At 33.4% G+C, this 21,144-nt stretch overlaps 2 protein-coding genes across 2 annotated transcripts; one reads left to right on the top strand and one right to left on the bottom strand.

Annotated features, from left to right (window-relative positions):
• The first annotated feature begins 2,930 nt into the window (after positions 1–2,930).
• Positions 2,931–3,888, top strand: LOC148200706 (uncharacterized). The gene has a single exon (XM_088111964.1). It carries the CDS (start codon positions 3,057–3,059, stop codon positions 3,588–3,590), a length of 534 nt encoding a protein of 177 aa, XP_087968090.1. The 5' UTR covers positions 2,931–3,056; the 3' UTR covers positions 3,591–3,888.
• Positions 3,889–5,330: 1,442 nt separating this feature from the next.
• On the bottom strand, positions 5,331–12,566 carry LOC148200705 (putative polygalacturonase). The gene is made up of 5 exons (XM_088113266.1): positions 12,124–12,566; positions 6,954–7,074; positions 6,663–6,837; positions 6,445–6,515; positions 5,331–6,132 (listed from the first exon to the last, which is right to left on the bottom strand). Exons 1-5 carry the CDS (start codon positions 12,451–12,453, stop codon positions 5,498–5,500), a joined length of 1,332 nt encoding a protein of 443 aa, XP_087969392.1. The 5' UTR covers positions 12,454–12,566; the 3' UTR covers positions 5,331–5,497.
• Positions 12,567–21,144: the final 8,578 nt, after the last annotated feature.

Raw genomic sequence — 21,144 nt, 5'->3', positions numbered from 1 at the left:
TATGAGAAGAGTCTCTTGTTTGAAGAAGTTACATGTTTGAAGAAAAGTCATCTAGATCGAAATAGATATAATACAAATAAGGTTTAATATATCATTTGGTCTCTACTTTTAGGGGTTTGGTTTAAAGTAATCTTATTTTTTTAAAAAGTTCAATAAGATCTCATATTTCGTTAAAAAATATTCAATCCAGTCTTTTTCGTTCACGCTGTTAAAAACATAACAGTGTAAATGCCATGTCATCATCACCATTTCCAAGAAACCTTAGTCGTTGCTTTGGTGGTGGTGTGTGATGTGTTAGAGAGGATGATTGTCGGCAAGGATGGCGGTGACGACGCTAGATGGTGCGGTGGCTAGGGTTTTTTAGAGAGAAATTAAGGTTTGTTTGGAGATGGTGATGATGATGTGACAGAGACTTTTTTTAAATTAAAAAATCATTTAAGTCCACCTATTAATGTGTGCCATGTGCTTATAAGATGCCACAGTGACATTTGCACCGTTATGTTTTTAACGACATGAGTGGAAAGGACCGGATTGAATATTTTTGAACAAATATGTTTTAAAAGGTATGATTACTTTGAACCAAATCCTTAAAAGTAGAGACCAAATGATATATTAAACCTACAATGTGGAAAGTTGCAATTGATTACTCTACATGTGATTTTTGTAAATAAAGAAAAGTATACATTTAACTGACGTATCGTATCTTATTGTAATGTTTTCTCGACACTTCCTTCTCCTTCCTGTACTACCATAAAATACACTAGTCCCAAATTACCTCTCTTCTTGCACTTTCTTTTAACGAATTTTGAATTATGCAATTCGGTATATATTTTCTTATTGAGAAGCACATTTTGAATTATATATTTAAAACATTTTTTGAAATGTTTATTTTGAATTATATTCAGATTCAAAAATACTATCTAAATTATACATTTTGTAATATAAATTAAAACAAAATATTTTGGATTAAATGTTTTGGAAGATATTTTTATTGTATTAGGCCATGAAATTACAAACAAAAAGAAGTTACGTTTCTCTTCATGGAAAACATATGCATGCATGAAACTTATATCCAATTTGCAGCTTTCAACAAATTTAAAATACGTTAAAGATCTTGACAGTTTTAAAATTTGTTAAAAACTTAAACGGATTTTCAAATTCACTAAAAATCTAGACAAATTTCGAAATTTGTTTAGGTCTTCAATGAATTACAAAATCTATTGAAACCTTCAAAAAAATTTCAACGAATTTCTTTGTTGAAATTTTTGAAAAATCTTTTAACAAATTTTAAAATTTGTTGAAACATTCAAAAAATCCAACAACAAGTTTTAAAATCCATTAAAGCCTTCGAAAATTTTTTTATCGAATTTCAAATTTTTTTACAAAATAATTTTTGAAATGGTTTAATCATTCTGATAGTCTCTATTTATGTTGGATTTTCTCAAGGTCTTTTTTTTTTGTCTTAATTGGGTCCTTAAATATGAAAAACTAGTGCAATTGGGTCCTTGTCATTAAATTGGATTAACATGGTTAAAATTAATTGAGGTGACACATTATGTTGAGTTGTCACCACATTCTACCACGTCATTATCTTCAACCTTAATATGTCTAAAAATTCAATTTAGGAATGACGAAATTAGGGTTTTTGAAAACCAAATTGGGAACGAGATTTCTGATTCGTTTTCCTCTGCAAGTATTTTATTTACAGGTTGAAGGTTGCACTAGGGTGTTTGTTGACGGTGATTTTGCGATTCTGGTTGTTGCGATTTGGGGCTTTTTATGTTTATGAACTTTCTCTTTGCAAGTTCGCGAAGAATGTGAAGGTATTTGGGTTTTCATAGAGTTTGTGATTTGAATGTGCGAATTAGAGAACATAATTAGGTTTCATGGTTTCGCTTTCGGTGTGCTTTGCTTGCTGATGTGCGTCCGATGAAGTGCGAGTTGCTCACAATGGAGAATGGATGAGGCTCGCGAATGTGCTTGCTCTCACGGTTGCATCACGATAGCCTGAGTTTTGGACTCTAAGATTCGCTATGATTGTTGCGAGTGGTTCGATCTTATGCAATGATGGATAGACTCGCGATTAGAATTTGCGATTGGGTTTTTGGTATGTAAGTTTTTATTTCCTGGGCTGTGATTCGCGATGATGATGATCGTGATTAATAGTTGTTGTTGTTGAGGTTTTTGAGTGTTGAATTTAGTTGCTACAAGTTATTTTAAATTATTTTTTTATAAAGGATAAGTTTGAAATTTTAAAAAATTTAAAGGTAAAGGAAAAAAAATGGTTGAAGGTGGAATGAGAAATGTCCAAATTTTATAAGAATGATATATAGGTGAGACTACTTTGTATAAAACCCTTGAATAATCTTAATACGATATTTGGGGGTTTTGTGAGAACATGACAATGCACATGAAAGCCTTAAATAATTCCAACTCAATATTTAGAAGCTCGTACGAATATGATGGTATAATTATCTCAAGATGAAAATGAATTTTTATTTGTTAAAATTATAATATTAGAAATCTCTATTACACTTACAATGTAATTTTTTAACCAACTTTTTTAGTGTAAAAAAATAATTTGTGATCAGTAATTAAATTGAGGAAGTCAATGCTAATTAACTATTACACTCGATGATAACCTTAGTAATTTCAATTGAGTTATTATTCACCTACAATTATTTATCTTTTACTTCGTTTTCAAATATTTCATTGCTTATAAAATACATATTTTTAGAGGTCAGCAACCCACGCTTCCTAAATTAATACTGTTTTTTATTTGTTAAAAATGATTAATTAATAGTAAAAAATATATTAAACTACATAACCTTCTCTCATACGGCTCATTATTTTATGGACCTATCTACATCAACACCCATAAAACCAACTAAAAATATATAAAAATAAAATAAAGTATTACAGTGACGATGAATTTACCTGGAAGAAAGTCAAGTGGTGCTGCAACGTGATTCTTACGACATAAGCAAGAAAATTCTCCTTCCCCAACCCCTTTTATCTCTGCCGTTTCACATTTACAGCCAAACACGTCCTTCACCATGGCAACAATAGCTCCTTCCCTTTCCGTTTTCTTCTCCTTTCTCTTCCTCCTCACCCTCACACTTGCCCGCGATCTCCAAAACCCATTTTCCGAAACCCAACCTCACTCCGAACCTGTCAACCTTCCCCAACCTAAAACCGAGCACGGCACCGTTGCCTTCACCGTTGAGACCATCGATCCCGTTCCCCTTACATTTCTCCGCTTCCGTCCGATCAACCGCCACTTCAACCATTTCCGAGCTTCGGCGCTGCCGATATCACTCCGCTCCGGCCGCCGCCGCTTCCACCACGGCCACCGCCTCCAGATCCCTTACGGCAACGACGCGATCGTCCTTGATAACGCCGCCGCTCGCCGGATCCATCCGCGCTGGGTCACGGTCCACGCCGACTCCGAGCCGCGGGTTCTGGCGACCGAGGAGCGCGTCGATTCCTTTCGCGAACACCATCACCGCGGCGAGAATCAGCACCACCACCAGCACCGCGAGGAGAATTCGTTCGCCAAGAAGATTCGCAAGTTCCTGAACCTATTCTGATTGTCACGACGTAACTGAATCTGTGTGAGTGATTATAATGACGCTATATGGTAGTCATATACAAATATATGTATGTATGTAAATAAGTTTGCATCTGTTATAGAGGTGTGGAAAAGATGTATGATGATGTATCATACTATGATCTACTAAGTTTGATATTGTTATGATATTTATGAGTTTTGATAGAATAATAGGTTGTTTGTAACACTTGTGGTGTGGTGGATGATGAAGAATGAGTAAGAAATGTTACTTGCTAATACTAATAGAACTCATAAGTTTTAATTTTTGGTCTTTAAAAGTTTTTTGGCTAGCTCTGAGTATCTCGAAAATCTCCTAAAAGTTCATGTGTGTTCTAGGAGTTTTAGAAGCTTGTGCAATACACTCCAAATAAGTTCTTACACCAATTTTAAAGACTTAAATAGGCATAGAAATCAACAACGACTCTACACAATAGAAGTTTAACTGTGTTTTTGCAGTACAAACTATTTTTGTAAAACTTTTTTTTAACATTTCAAAAATTAGTTTTCATTTTACAAAACTTTTGACAATTGAAAATTGGATTCATGTCAGTAAGGCACTTTGCATATGTGGTACTCCTGTAAGGAAGTGAATAATATTTGAGATTTTCTAATTCTCAAATACATTGTTAAAGATGTCTTAGACAAATATTCATTATCAGAAATTATTACTGTTGGAAGATCATAGAAGACAAAGACATCAAAATCCATACAAAACCACAATCTATTTATGGATATTAAATAACTTGATCATGGAAGAAAAATATATTTTTATATTCTCTATCTAATATATCTAACTTCATATTCAAGAAAAAGGGAATTTGTTTTGTCTATAAAACGACACATGATCATGCACCTTAATTCAAACATAAAGTAAAGAACAACAATCTTCCTAAAACAAATATCATTGAAGGGAAATATATAATTGTTGTGGTTGTTTTGTAAGTAAATCTTTACTAATGTGAACATAAAACAAATATAATTGAAGGGAAATATTCTATTGTTATGGTTGTTTTGCAAATAAATCTTTACTAAAGTGAACAATGGTGGACTCTAAACCATCAAATGTGTTTTTATCTTATACTCTAATAAAGCTTTAAAATTTCATAAATTCAAAGTAAGTTATTGATGACTTGACCATATAATATGACTGGACAACAAAATATAACTAAATTTGTAAATTGACATATTAAGTATTTTACGAATAATTTATAAATTAATTTAAAAAATAATTATTAACATTTTAATGATTTCAACAAAATTATTAAGTTGATTATATAACATATTTAAAGTTGTTCAATTGTGAGAAAAATTATGTAATAACGAAACCTGAAAGTTTAATTTTCAATTCAAATTAATAGTTGAAGTTAATATTGTAAATATGTATTTAATCTTTTTAATATATTACCAATTATTTTTCTAATATTGAAGTTACTAAAATGAAATTTTGAAATAAATATTAAAAATACCAGATGATAGGTACATAATCCATAAATTCAATTTAACAAGCAGAGTGAATAACAAGTGCAAAATAGATTGATAAATTCATAATTTATTATTAATAATAAAAACATCTATTAATTATTTAATTAATTTAGTTTAATAGTTTATATAAAATTTACCAAACAAATAGTTTTAAGATAATTGAAAAGTTCATTTTTGGAAAATCAATTCAAAATGATAGACCAAAGCATAGTTTAGATACCCAGAAGTCAAATTCTCATCATGGAATTTGGGTAAATATTATTAATATTGAACTAGGTAGGGATTATTCTTTCATGTGATATCATACAGTTAGTTGGAAACATGGTGATACAATAGGATTATAGGTATAAAAATTCAATGAAAGAAACACTCAATTATTACAAAACTATAAGAGATTGAAAATCTCTAAATGGCACATGATCCATGTTCTTGGTTGCTCAACTGAGAACATGGCCAAGGGTTAACCTGATAAGCAGATCCAGAGACATCAGAACACTGCCAATTGGGAGGAGCTCTTGGTCCTTTCATACCATGGAAGTTTATAACAGACAAACAAACATCAGTGAAAGGGGAACTTTTGAGTCCATTTATCAGACCTGCTTGCTTAACTTTCACTCCCCAAACATTCCTTATTGTGATGCCCTTCACAACTGGGAGAGCATTAGGATTATACTTGTCATCTGGATGCCCTCCTACCCCACCTGAAATCTTAATTCCTTGCCTTGCATTCTCCACATACACATGAGCCACTGTGATGTTCTTGATAAACCCACCCCTGCCTTTGGTGGTCTTGATGTGGATACCTACTCCCATGTTGAAGAGGTTGATGTGTTCAGCTAGCACATTCTCCACCCCACCAGAGGTTTCACTGCCAACTGCAATGCCGGCGAATGGCGACGATCCGGTCAGCCGCCGGATGGTGATGCCGGAGCTAGGGCGACCGTAGGCAATGCCATACTCATCCCATCCACTCTTCACTGCCACAAGATCATCTCCTGTGGATATGTATGAGTCCTCTATGCAGACATTTGAACTTGAATCTGCATAAATAAATTATGCAGATTATATAAAACACCTCATGGCAATCACAACATGACACTTGATGCTGCTGAATTGTTATTTCATGCACCATGAAAACGTATAAAATCATATATCTGAACAGGATAAACCACATTAGTAATTTCAATACTTCCCTTCCATCTAATAGTTTAACAAGAGACGAGGTAGAATTCTCTGGTAAAGGAAGAGTTCAATACCAACGAGTAAAATCGGTTGCGTTAGGATTTGACTATTTATTACAAGTTTTTACTTCACTATTTGCATAAGATGTGGGTTATTTAGAGGGAACTTACCTGGATCAATTCCATCAGTGTTAGGAGAGTCAGGAGGAGCCAAGATTGTGACATATCGAACCACAACATTGCTGCAAAGAAGGAACAGAGTTTGAGATTATAGTCCATGAAAACATCTATACCTCTTGATTTCCTTTCTAGTCTCTGTTTCAAGCAACTTGTAATGAACAAAATGAAAATACTATAAAAAGAAATTCCTTCTGTAAGCTCAATCATACTTGCAATAAACTGGATGTATATTCCAGAAGGGAGAATTCTTGAAAATGACATCTGAGATAAGAATATCTTGAGAATTTATAAATTCAACAAGGTGTGGTCTTGTATATTTAAGTGTTTTCTTCCTCCACATGTTCCACCACACATCTCCTTGCCCATCAATTGTCCCATTCTCACCTATGAAAAGATTGGGTAAGGCTCACTTAATGTTAGTTTGTCTATAAAGTGCACAAGAAAGGGAGCATTCCCCCTTAATTTACTTTTGCAGAAAATATTAAAGATTTGATACTCACCTGTGATCACCACATCAGTAAGTCCATCTCCATGGAGAAAACTGATATACCTTGCTCCAGGGAGCTCCCTCCCTCTTCCATAAGATGGTAAGGGTGCAATTAAAGGCCAATGCCCCGTTTCCTAAAAGAGGAAGAGCATTAAAGAGTGTGCTAGGGAAGAAAAAGGAGAGATTTCCTATCTATCATGTTTCCTTTCCTATCAAGAAAACAATAAATCATGTTAGAAAGAATAATAGATGAGTTTTGATTTCCACTCGACTTTAAGTATTCACTCCAATCATTTTCTAGAAGCAAAACAGATGAATTTATTACCTTACTACATACACATGCCAAATGAGCTTGATAGCTACAGTTCAGCTACATAGATTTACACCATGCATTAATAGTGAATGTTGAAACAGTCACAAAGCTTTGGAACTGATACCATCAGTCAGGTACTTTTAGCATGTTTGGAAACCCTTCAAAAACAATTTCTCCTTTTACACGTAGCAAATGCTAAATCTCAAATTATACAAAACAATTTCTCCTTTTACTACTAATTTTCTCTTCTCTCTCTCCTAATTCTCAACGATTACAGTATTAATTACCATTCCACTACTTAATTCAGGACACATTCTTTCCATTCAAGTTTATATTTATTAAGAAATGAAAACTATATATGAGATTAATATCTTCTGTGTTGAATATACACGTAGGATGTTATATTTATAATAGAAAACATATGGGCTAAGCCTAAAATACAAATAAAAATAATAATAAATTAACTAAAAATAAAATATAAAATAAAGATAATATAACTAACAATTCCCCTCAAGCTAGTACATACAGATTGTATGTACCAAGCTTGTTACTAATATAATCAATAAATTAGTGAAAATATTAGTGAAAATACCTGCTTTTGCACTCGGGTGACACAAAATTATTAATGATTTGCGAAGGCCACATATCTGAAAAGTTGCTCTATATAAATCTTTTTTTGCAAATCTCTGTTGATAAGCAAACAGAGGTCGACGAACAATTAACAAACACAATGGTGATAGAAAGGAGGTCAGATGAGACTGCAACGAAAGAAGCCATAGACGAATAGGGGAAGAAATCCTAAAAATTATGGAGAATAATATTGGACATTGGTGGACAACCATGAAACTTCAACTAAGATGACTTTGACAAAGGAGATTACCACCAATAGTGGACGATGACCGATAATGACAGATAACAAACAACATGGACTAGATTGCCCTTAGTAACTGATGAGAACTACAATAACAGACAACGACGAAGAGCAGGGACTAAATTACCATTATCGGGTGGTGGCCTATAATGGATGACATCAAACTAGATTGGATCACATGAAAACATATCGCCTATCACGACGAATGATAGAAATGATGGTGCACCGATGATAGACAGTGAAGGTGAAAGATTATCTCTTCAAGAGAATGGAGTGCTTTATTCATCAAAGCTCCTAGAAACCGACTCCCCCATAGGGAACATCGGTGGATAAAAGCAACAATACTCAGACACAGGTGTTGAAAGACAAAATTTTTAGGACGAACGACCAAGACGATCAAAACCATGTTGTCACTAATCAAAACTAGAACTCTGACTATGACAACATTAAACGACGTAGCACTGACAACGGCGATAGACGACAGTGTCGCCAGCAGCAATAGACAGTGTCACCACTGACAGTGGCGAATGTAGTGGTAGAGACAACAAAAATCTTTTTCTCCAAAAAAACCTTACACTATGTTAAATATAGTAAAAACTATGTATGAGATTAATTTCCTTTATATTGAATGTACACATATAATAATACTCTATTTATAATAAAAGAAATATAAACTAAATCTAAAATACAAATAAGAAATAATAACAAATTAACTAAAAAAAAGTAAAAATAGAAATATAACAATAAATATAAAATTTATATTATGCAACATTAAAGTTTCATAATAATCACAAAAACATTCCTAGCTAATAAAGAGGGAGGGGGACTGTATAGCAAACTATGCCTGTCAGCAAAAAAGTATTATTCTCATATATCTGATAACATGGTCCTTTCCATTTAGCCTTGTAATGACCGAAGAACATACATCAATTTACATGATACCTCTTATTTCACATTTTAGTTTTTAAACAAATAAATCATGCTTGAATTGTTCACTAAATAATCCAGAACAGACAACAACAGTAATGACTAATGCGAAAGAACCAGCTGTCCAACAAAACCATTGTCACTTGTAAATGCTTTAAATATCATGCACATGCATCTATGCAGACAAGGGACCCATCAATATTTTTCATCCATTCAGCATTAGGCCCACCATAATTTATATTCATGTGAATTCCTAGTTTTAGGCAACCTATTTTCTATCTAAATACTCTTATATTTTCATACTTACATATTTCAGACAAGAAGATAATCTCAAACCCTTGATCTGATCTTTTTTTTCTCATGAATGGGAAGTGACTTCTATGGTGTATCACATTCTACCATTCAATTTTTGGGGCTTCCGTGAAATATGCTGGCATTTGATGGCTTGCAGAACTATATAGATCTTTATCACTTTGATTGTAGTGATAAGTGGGCTCTAGAGACTCCACGTTTTGATCTACAAGTATCATAATGTACCACAAATTGTTCGCACTATTTATATCTAATAAATAATAGTGTAATCGTTTTCTTCTTTTCAGTAGTGTAAATGTGTTTTTATCTGCTTCCAACATATACACCGACATAGTTAATCTCAATAAGATAATATATCAAGATTTCATAAATATAATAATAACAATAAGATTTTTATTGTAATATAGCGGATCCTAATTTGGAATTTAGGTTTGATTTAAATTTTTTATACAAGACTAAATTTGTCTCTAGGTTAGCGTTATCTGATCTGTTCATAACTGGCATCTCTTTCTGAAATGGGAGACAACCAAGCAAAAAAAGACAACTGAAATTTACACACGAATTGCAATATGGAAAACAGCGCACGTTGAAGAAAAGTTTAAAACGATTGAGGGATTCCATCTAATTTATAACCGTATGTAATGGAATATTGTTTTTTATATTTATATTTATATTTATATTTATATTTTATCTTTAATTATATTTTAAAATTTTAATATTTTTAATTTTAAAAATAGTAAATGTTGTCAACTACTTAAAATAATCAAACACATTACTACATAATATAATTACATTCTTTTCCTCTCTTTCATGCAAATCTATGATCTATATTACTAAATTACATATAAAATATAAATAATAATGATAATAATAATAATAACAGTATATTTATTTTTAAAGAAATAAAATAAAATAAATATAAATTTTAACCTTTAAATAATTAAAATAAGATGATATAATTAAAAATGCGAGATTTCTTCTGGTTTAAATAATAAATTAATTCGTAAATGAGTTATATTATCAAATAATTAATTGTTGTTTTATTAGACTGCGTCGTTCTCCTCCACAGACAAACAGTTTTAATACATGGACGAGTTTAGTTGCTTTAGAAATAATTAATACCACATTTATTATTAACTTTTAAACAAATTAAAGCACTAATGATGTTATTTCTTAAAATTAAATTTTAACCAAGCAGACCGTTATTGTGTTTATAGTCAGAATTTCTAAAAGAATTATTTATTAAATCAGTCTTCAGAAAAAAAAAAAATACACATTAATGATTTAATAATTTACAAAAAGAAAACATAGTAGCAAATTAGACATAATTAATCTAAACAAAAAGGAAACATATTACCAAATAATCAATAATTTTAAAATATATTTGTATAATATAACTAAATGATATTATAAAGTTGAGCAATGCTAAGAACAAAGTACCTTTTCCAAATAAATTTGTATAGGTAAAATTCGAAAATTACAAAAGAATCTTTAAAAAAAAACTATGAAACCTACTACATTTTAGAAAAATTTAAATAAAAAAATATGTTCACAAAAGTCTACTAAATTTTAGAATATCTAATAAATTTCAATCAAAGAAAAACAATACATTCGAACGTTTCTAAAAATAATATATCCTCAACAATTCCTTACAAAATTACTTTACATTATCTAATTCTCATAATCCTAATTTAGTAGACAAAACCCAAATTAAAAAAAAAACTAGTCCACACAATAAATCACATATTCTCTCAAAATTCCTCATGCAAATGTAATAAAATTAAGGAAAGAAGAAACGTAATTAAATAATAAATCTCTAAATTTGAATAATTTTAATTAATTTTAATTAAAATAACTAATTTTTTAATTTTTTTAGTGAAACGGTATGATGTTATTTTGCATAGTCATCATTCATATGATTTTACATAAAAAATAAAAAATAATAATTCAATTAAAGTTTAAGTTACTCATAAATTAAGTAGTTTTAACCAAATTCTTGTTAAAAAATTTCGTTTTATTGAGTATTCAAACTTTTTAAATATTTTTAATCTCTGTTGTCAATTTGGGGTGATGTGATCGTCTGGTTTTGCTATCTCAATTAAAATATTAATTATGAAATTAGATTGTAAAAGTAAAGTTATAAAAATCTAATTATCTTTTATCACAAAAGCATGTCACATTTTGATAAGATTGTATTGATTTCATTTTAGTATTTGATTTATAATAAAATAAAATTATTTATAAAGATAATCAAATTTTCATTTTTTATTAAAAAAATTTATAATATTTTATTAAAGACAGCAAAAGCAAACGGTCACATCACCCTAATTAAGAACAGGCGTTTAATTAAAAATATATAAAATCTACGATACTCAAACTTATGAAAATTTATTAACAAGTGGTTAAAAATACTATGATTTAATTTATGAGAAATTTAAAACTAAGTTAATCTGATTTTCCATGTAAAATTGCGTAAGAAATTTGAAAATGTCATTTTACGCAAAAAAAAAGACAAGAAAATTAAATGTAGTAACTCAATTCAAACGTATAAGGTTTCAATCTGTGTTAGTTTTTTCAAAATACATTTATTTTAATATATTAAAATGATTTTTAAAATATTAAAAATATTAAAATTAGTACATTTTTAAAGATAAAAAAACAAAACTGAAAATAGGGGAGAGAATCCAAATTCAAGAATTAACCTGACCTGGGGAAGACTAAAGAGCAAACAGATAATCCAAATTGAAGAGTTAACCTCACCTGTGTCGCTTTGATAACGGCACCAGCAGCGAGAAAAAGCGTCATGTGGCTAGTGAGGTTGAAGCTCTCCGTCAAGTACACACCTCGAGGCACGTACAGCACCGTGCCGCCGGGCCTTCTCAGGTGCTCAATGCGGTACACAGCCTCTCGGAAGGCTTTCGTGTTCAGAGTGCGGCCGTCGCCAACGCCTCCGAAGTCGGTTATGGAGATTCTGTCGGTGCGATTTCTTAACGGCACTAGGTTGGAACATGTCGGCGTTGAAAAGATCGCAGGGAGAGAAGAAGAGAAGAAAAGAAGGAAAGTGAGAGTGAGGAAGGGTGAGAGAAGCATGTTTGTTTGGGGATGGGGAGAAGAAGAACGATGATGGCAGTTTGCTCATACAAAGAGTGATGTGATGCCATTTATAAGGGTGTGGTGGTTTTTCTTGTGGTGTGTGAAAGAGAAAAGAATCTGTGAGTTGGAATGTTTTATTTTTATTTTTCTTGGATCTCGAATCAATAAAAAGAAAAGTTAAAGCTTAGTATATGAGAGAAAACGGTCGTTTTGCTACATGCCAGTTTGCATTAAATAATAGTTTAATTTCATTAATTGATATTTATTTCGAAAATTAAGTGATACAGTACAAAAATTAAAAATTTATTATTTGATCTTCAGTTTAATTTTATTAATTGACATTTATTTGAAAAATTAATTGATACAATACAAAAATTAATAATTTATTCAATAATAACAAAATTGGACCACACTACAAAAAATAGAGGATCACTGTAGTCAAAACTCACCAAAACAGAGAATAAAATAAATATTAAACTTTTATTTTAGGTTAATTTTTTTCTCTCTAATTCATTTGAAAAATTTAATTAATATTTTTTTTAATTTTTTAAAATAATTTAATTACATAATTCTCTTATATTAATGTTAACATAGTAATATGAGGTGTTATTTTGTAATATTTTAATAGAAGTGTGTTATATTTAATTTAATTTTTATATTTAAAATTTTGACTTAATTGAATTCTATTTTTTTTAAATGAAGTAACGGGGTTTTTTTCAAAAATAGGACCAAATTAATAATTATAACTTATTATACATGTTAAATTATTTATTTTTCTAAATACATACATCAAATAACTACACCTAAATATATAAATTAATTTTAACTTTACATTTTAATTTAATAAAAAATATTTATTTTAATGTTATATTTTTTAAATATTAAAAATATAAACATAAATTCACACTTGTAATATTTAAGTAAGCTAACAATATTAAAAATATATGAAGTAAAAGTTACAAGTGTCATTTACAAAGAAAAATGTTTAGAAACTATCTAAAAGTCTCTTCCTAAAGTTTGTCTAAAAGTCTTTTAAAACAGAGGAGCAACTATTTTTCTAAAACCTTGCTAAGATGTGGCTTTAGTAGTAAAAGTATAGCTCTATAGAGGTTTCCCAAAATTGCTTGGATTTCCTCTATTTCCTTTATTTTTTCCCTTTGACTATGTGTAATAATCAAAATATGCAAAACAAGTTAAATTGGGGTGATTTTTACAAGTATTTGAGTGAATCAAAATAAGATAAGTGCCAAATTGATCTCAAAATTAACTTATAAAACACCCTAACTTTAGAATTTGTTTGTCTTCAAACAAGAATAAAATCTAAAAAGATTTATAACATATTTGTAATTAAAGGTTGGCTAAAGGAATAAATGCAATTCTTCCTTTCTATTTAGGCATTGCAAGTTAGGATAAACATGAACCCTTCAACACTTTTTTAGAAAACATCAATGCAAGTCTTCACAAATTTTAGATTGTGCAGATTCACTTATATTTTTTAGGTTTAATGTATTCGGAAGTCCCTATTTCTGCGGATTCGTATCAATTGGGTCCTCGTATTCTGAAAGTTCTCAATTGGGTCCCTATTTTGGTAAAATTGAGTCAATAATGCCCTTGTCGTTAATTGCTGTGGAGGGCGTTAACTTTCTTGTGATGTGGCATGCTGAGGTGTCCTTTAATTACGACGTGGCACAGTATAAGGTTATTACGTGGATATTTATATAATTTTAAATTTTAAAATACGCTGGAAGAGCGTAGTCGGTGGTTGACGGTAGAGGCGACGAGAGCCCGGCGAAGGCGCGACGGGACGCGACAAGGGCGTGTTTCTTCTTCATCCCTCCGTTCTGATTCGCGGGGCAAGGAGGAAGCTTCCTTCCCCTCTTCCTTTTCTGATTTTGATTGGGTTTTAGGGGTTATTGGTATCTGATTTTTGCGAACTGGGATGGTTGTTGTGCTTCTTTTCTACAAATGCGTTTTGAAGTTTCATTGTTGCGATATTGGGGTTAGGGTTCAGACTGAGAATGTTAAGGTATTGAGTTTGGGGATTTTTTTTTTGGGTTCTGTTCGCACCTGCTTGCTCCACGAAGGCGAATTTCCATGGATGTGCTTGCCTGAAAATGATGAGGAAGAAGCGACTCTGAACGACGACCTCGCGCTCAATTGCTGTTGCATTTTCTCTAATTTGGGTCTCTATGTTTTCTATGGAAGGTGTGAGTTAATGGTGCTGAAGCAGTGTCGTGCCACAAATTCTGATTTGCGTTTCAGGTTCGCTAGAGCCGCAATTGAGAAACCATGGTTGTGGCATTGGATTTTCAATTTGGGTTTCTGCTGTGGTTTTGGATTTGCAGGTCTGGCGAACGAAAAAACTCGCGATTGGCACTTTCACAGCGGCGCTTGGTGGCGATTTCTGGTATGCAGGTTCGGTGGCGATTTCGTGGTGGCGGCTTCAATGGAGTTGATGTGTGATTCGCGTGGCTACCATGGAGAAGATGATGGAGTAGATTCTCGCACGAGAAGTAGATGCGTGATTCTGGGTTCTGTGGTTTGATCTTCTGTAGGTTGCTTGTAATTGACGAAGGAGGAGAGTGACAGAGGAATTGCAACGACCATGGAGGTTCACGGCGAAGGTTGAGGGGACAACTGCCGACGAGATGGCAGTGGCGGCGCACAGTAGCTAGGGTTTGGAAATTAAGGTTTCTGTGGAGAAGATATAGATGACGTGGCAGGAGGCGTGAGGTGGTATGTTCTGGTTGGTTAACCTGTGCCACGTCATAATTAAAGGACACCTCAGCATGCCACATCACAAGAAAGTTAACGCCGTCCACAACAATTAACGACAAGGGCATTATTGACTTAAATTTACCAAAATAGGGACCCAATTGAGAACTTTCAGAATACGAGGACCCAATTGATACGAATCCGCAGAAATAGGGACTTCCGAATACATTAAACCTAGTTTTTAACATCTATTTGTTTGTGAACCTCCGCGTTTGGTGTTTTTCCCTCATTCACAACACTTACAAGCTCTTTCCAAATTTTGTACCTTGTCTCCAACTACCACCTATACACAATTGGCATGGATCCCTAAGGTCTTTGTGGGCTTTGCTTGCGATTGTGTTATAACCCGAATTATACCAATAAGTGTATTGGGTTGTTGTAGTAAACAAGTGTTTATCTATAGGAATTGACAAAAATATCAATGTTTTAACTAGTTTGATTTGTAATAAACCTGTTATGTGTAAGAGATATAAGTGTGGTGATGGAAGAAGCTCCACACTTCATGCCAGAGCAGTCATGCACAGCAAAATCGAGCAGCGGAATGAAAGGATGAGTGAATTTGATGGTGCACACCAAGTGTTTGATGTAAGGTTCAGTGAAGGTTTGGTGACTGTGTAAGGTTTCTCAAGGTCAAAAGGTCTTCCAAGAGGGAAGGAAGCTAGAGGAGGGAGTGCAGAATAAGCACAAGTGTCAACTCATTGGCAAGTGTACCAAATCGTATCAAGTAATATATAATGATAAGACCAAGTACCGTTTCCCAAGAGACTCGTGTTAATTAACAGTTATGTAATACCTTAATTAATTAAGACTTAAAAGCTATTTTGTTGGTGTTTAAATGCAAATGCAACAAAAGTAAATATGAATGCAAATTGATCAATTGAGGCTTGACACAAGAATGAATGGATGAAGTTTATAATATGAGATAATGATGTTGTTGGGGTTAGATTTCACCTACTTCATTTTCATGCATATTAGAATTCATCTTCTTCATTGGAATGTTAATGTCACTTACGAAATTACTTAGAACCCGATCCCTCGACGTAAAAAGCCTAGTCTTAATTATTAGACCTCATTTCCTTGAATCACTAATAATCAATTCCACATTAAGAAAAGAAGCTTAAGACAACCAAACTTCCTATCCCTATCCCTAGGCAATATTTCCTTTTGGTGAAATCCTCTAGATCATGATTCATAAGATATTTCCCAATACTCAAATAAATCAAACATCAAGTCATGAATGGCAAAAACATAACAAACATTAAGAATAAGAGAAGATCACTAACATTCAATGAAAGAAGCATAAAATGTCTAAATCATATTCAAATACATGAAAGTTTAGAGGTTGCGTCATCCCCAACAACAAATGAGTTTAATTCTCTATTGTCATGGAGAACCTTGGCTTACAATGGAAGAATGAAAGAATGAAATCCCTAGAGAGTGAGAAGGAAAGCTCCCGCATGCCCAATCTCCCCCCAGAGGGTCGAAAATAATGTTTCCTTGCTTCAGCCATCCAAAGATGTGAATCTTAGTGTGTAGAAGCCTTTAAATGGATCAAAATTGAATCATGGGTGATAACGATTGATTTCGTCATTATTTGGGATTAAATTTTGATAATAAATGAAGCCTTTTTGATTTAGAAACTTGCTTATTCTCTTGTTTTTAGCTTATTTTGGAAAATAAGAGAGTTGAGGTTATACTTGAGAATTTTATCACTGAATTCTCTTGATTTTGTAGGAAATTGGGATGAATTGAAATAGGAGTTAAAATGTTAAGAAGTTGGAACCCAGAAAGGACAGAAAGAGCACCAGAAGAGAAGGTTGTTGAAGGTCGCAAGACGCTTGGGCGCCCTTTTCTGGGCCCTTAACGCAGGAGTCTCGCATTCACGCTTGAGCGTCCTTTAAGGGACGCTGAGCGCTAGCCTTAACTGTTTCACGCCTGGGCGCCCTTCTTGGGTGCTGAGCGCCATTCTTTCGTAAGCTCGCCCGAGCGTCCTATGTAGGGGCGCTGAGCGCTGACGATGTTGGCCCATGATCCAATTCAGCTGTATATAAGGACTTGGACGTCCTAGAGAGAGTATCTTTTGATATAAGTGACACAAATTCAGACTTTTCCAACTCTCTAGAGGTAGAAGTGGATGCAAAAGCTCTCCTCTTCGGTTTTTAGTGTTTATCTTTCATTCTCATTCCATTGTTCATCTAGTTTCTCCATGACAAGGGAGAACTAAATTCAATTAGTTGTTGGGGCATGATGTAACCTTGTGAACTCTCATGTATTTGAATTGGTTTAATTGATATATGCTTATTTCATAGATTGTTAGGGATTTTCTCCTTTTCTCTATGCTTGTTATGTTTTGATCATTCATGACATGATTTTATGGTCTTCTTTGTTATTGGAAAATACCTAGAAACCACGATCTGGAGAATTTCTCCCAAAAGCAATATTGCCCGGGGATGGGGATACAAGGTTTGTCGTCTTAAGCTTCTAATCATAATGCATAATTAATTATTAGGGATGCAAGGGATTGTGGTTTAGTAATTAAGAATATACATTCTTCGCTGAGGGGTCGGGTTTTAAGTAGTTTAGAAAGTGACGTTAACAATTGACAGAAGAAGATGAATTCTTATATTGAGAGTAAACTAGGTGAAATCTAAACCCCAACAACATACTCATCTCATAATTACAATATCATTCATTCACCTTTGTGTTTTTCTTCAATTGATCAAAAGTGCATTCATATTTAATTTATTGTTTTTGCATTGAAAACCCTATATTGTTCTTAAAAGTCTTAATTAGTTAAGTAATCACATGACTGTTTAGTGTCGTGAGTCTCTTGGAAAATGATACTTGGTCTTACCAATTATTATTACTTGATACGATTCGGTACACTTGCCAAGGTCTTAACAATGGGCCAACGTCGTTGGCACTCAAAGCCCCAACTAAGGTCAACCAGGCGTGACTGCGAAGAGACTGGCCCTTAGCGCCCTGGCTGAGGGCAACCAGGCATCCTACGTGATAACCAACTGGTGCTCAGCGCCCTTGGAAAGGGCGTCCAAGCGTGCTTACGAGGTGAGTGGATCTCAGTGCCCAAAATAGGGTCAATCAGGCGCCCTTGCGAGACTTTTGACGTTGAGGGCTCCTAAAGAGGGTAACCAAGCATGGCTACGTGACAACCAGTGCCTAGGGCCTCAGAAAAGGGAAACCAGGCTTCCTACGGGCCTTCTTTCAGCCTTTTATTACTTCAACTTCTTTCATCCAAATCTTCTAAATTCCTGCCAAAACAAGGAAAACCAAGCATAAAACCCATCCAACTCTCTTATTTCCACAACTTAAGCAAAAGCATGATTTCAAGCTAGATTCTAAGTCATAAAGGGTGTTTTTGATGTCAAAATTAAGTATAAAAATAACAGTTTTTCAACTGTTATCACAACCCCAAACTTAAAACTTTGCTTGTCCTCAAGCAAACAATATGTATCTCAGTCTTCACCAATCGATACAATGGTTCAACACATTCAAAAACTCTTTCTTTCAAGACAAGTAATTCAACAATAGTATGCAACAATCAACACAATATGTCAACAAATATGACAAACACAATATGTGCATATTGATAACAGTTGAAAAACTGTTATTTTCATGCTTAAAATTGATACTAAAAGCAACCTTTATACTTAGAAACTAGCTTGAAATCATGCTTTTCTTCATATTTTTAGAAATAAGAGAGTTGGACAGGTTTATGCTTGATTTCAGTGTTATTGTGCAGGTTTTAAGGTGAATTTGGTGAAAGAAGTGAAGAAGGAGAGAGATGAAATCAGAAAAGACATCAAAAAGTGCAAAAGGAGAAGCCGAAGTCACCGCTCAGCGGCAGTTTACCGCTGAGCGGCACCCAGGCACTCACGGGAGATCCGCTGAGGGGCAAAATGGCCGCTGAGGGGAGAAAGCAAGACATGCACTTACCGCTGAGCGGTATTTTACCGCTGAGCGGCACTTTAATGGGCTTGGACCTAAGTTTTTGTAATTTACGAATGGTATTTAAGCTTTAGGGTTTCCTAGGGTTAGGTATCTTTGGCTGGAACGAAGCAAACACTCTCTCTTCCACCCCTTTGAAGGAGGATCTTGGATGCTGAGGCTTCCTCTTCACCTTTTTAGGGTTTTATCTTTCATTCTTTCATTGTAATTCATCTAGGTTCACCATGAATATGGTGAACTAAACTCTGTATGTTTGTTGGGGAATCAATGTAATCTTTTGAAGCTCTCATATATGGAATCTGTTTTTACATCTTTTAATTAAGACTTATGCTTTCTTTCATCATTAGTTAGGGTTTTTCCTCTTTGCTTAATGCTTGCATTGTTTAACTCATTCGATGCATGATTATTGGTTTTGTCGATACGGGCATGTACGGGGAAGTCTAGATCCGGGGAATTTCTCCCAATATGATATTGGTTGTCGTTAAGCTCCTGCACTTATGAACTGATCATTAGGAATGCTAGGAATTGTATGAACTCGTGATTAGGGAGAAGCCTTCTAGAAAGGTACTTTAGAGAGTGGCATTAACAATGATGATTTGAATGTTGAATTCCTAAAATATATGAGAGTGGATAAGATGAAATTGACCCCCAACAACATATTCATACATCTATTTCATTGAAAGTGTTTATCTTTTGCTTTTTGCCATTGATAAAAAACTTCATGCATACATATTTAATTTTCGTCTTTTGCATATATAAAAATCCAAATATTTTGGCTTTAAGTCTTAACTAATCAGTAACCCACACAACTAAACTAGGCCGTGAGTCCTTTGGGAAGAACGATACTTGGTCTTACCAAGTTTATTACTTGAACGATTCGGTCATACTTGCCGATTGAAAAACAAGTTTGTGACATCATAATTTGGTGTTCATAAATTTGTCCATCACATATTTCACAGTAAGAATTAACACATACAACACATAACACAATGCACATACATGTGTTTTTATTATCAATGTGTTGTCATCATCAAAAAAAACATAAAAGGGATTGGGTTTAGCTAACACTAGGCTCCCCTTATAAACAATTTTTCCATTAATCACATGAGTGGGTTCGAAAGGTCCATTGAGAGTAGCATCCCAAACACCTTTGTCTACTGACTCAAGAAATATTTGCATTTTTATTTTTCCAAAAAGCATAACTTTTGCCAGCAAATAGAGGTGGTCTATTTGTGGATGCACCTTCACCAAAGGTTTGAGAAACAAAAGTAATTTCAGGATCCAACAATCGATTATACCAAAATGTTAAAATTCTTGAAAACCAGCTCTGATACCAATTGTTAGAATTGATGAGCTTTGTTTTTCAACACCAAGAAGAAGGAGGGGGGTGAATTGATGTTTTATAAAAAATAGAACTTTTCAAATCTTTTTCGCAAATGGTATGGTTCTTGAAACCTTTCTTGTGTCTTAAGCAATGGTGTGTTATGAAAACAGTATGCGTGTAAAACAATTATATAATGTATGCGCAAATGTAAAGAGATAGGGAGAAGAAAATCAAACTTATTTTTATACAGGTTCGGCCTCAGTGCCTACATCCAATCACCCTCCCAATCAACCTTAGATCGGAGAGTAATTCATTATAATGATCAGAGTATTACAACCCATGCTTTACAGAGCAACTCTCAAATGTAAACACCTCAAACTCTCAATCAAATATACAACAACAAAACTTGCCAACACAAAACTACCCCGCTCTTGCCGCAACAACCCCTTTGAGATATCCACTCTCAAACTCAAGAGTACACCACTCTTCTTTTTGATGCCACACGTACAGGGATCAACAAATCAAAGATTACAAGTCTTCTTCACCTGATTAAACAAAATGCACCTTCAGTTGTGCATAACCGCTCAACCTTTTTAGTTCAGTCATGTGTGCTTCTCAAGAAT

The sequence above is a fragment of the Vigna umbellata genome, chromosome 4 (genome assembly GCF_029865625.1).
Source record: "Vigna umbellata cultivar VRB3 chromosome 4, Vumbellata_1.0, whole genome shotgun sequence".
Classification (NCBI taxonomy): Eukaryota; Viridiplantae; Streptophyta; class Magnoliopsida; order Fabales; family Fabaceae; genus Vigna; species Vigna umbellata.
The sequence above is the reverse complement of the archived record's forward strand: the minus strand, read 5'-3'. Positions and strand labels throughout refer to the sequence as shown.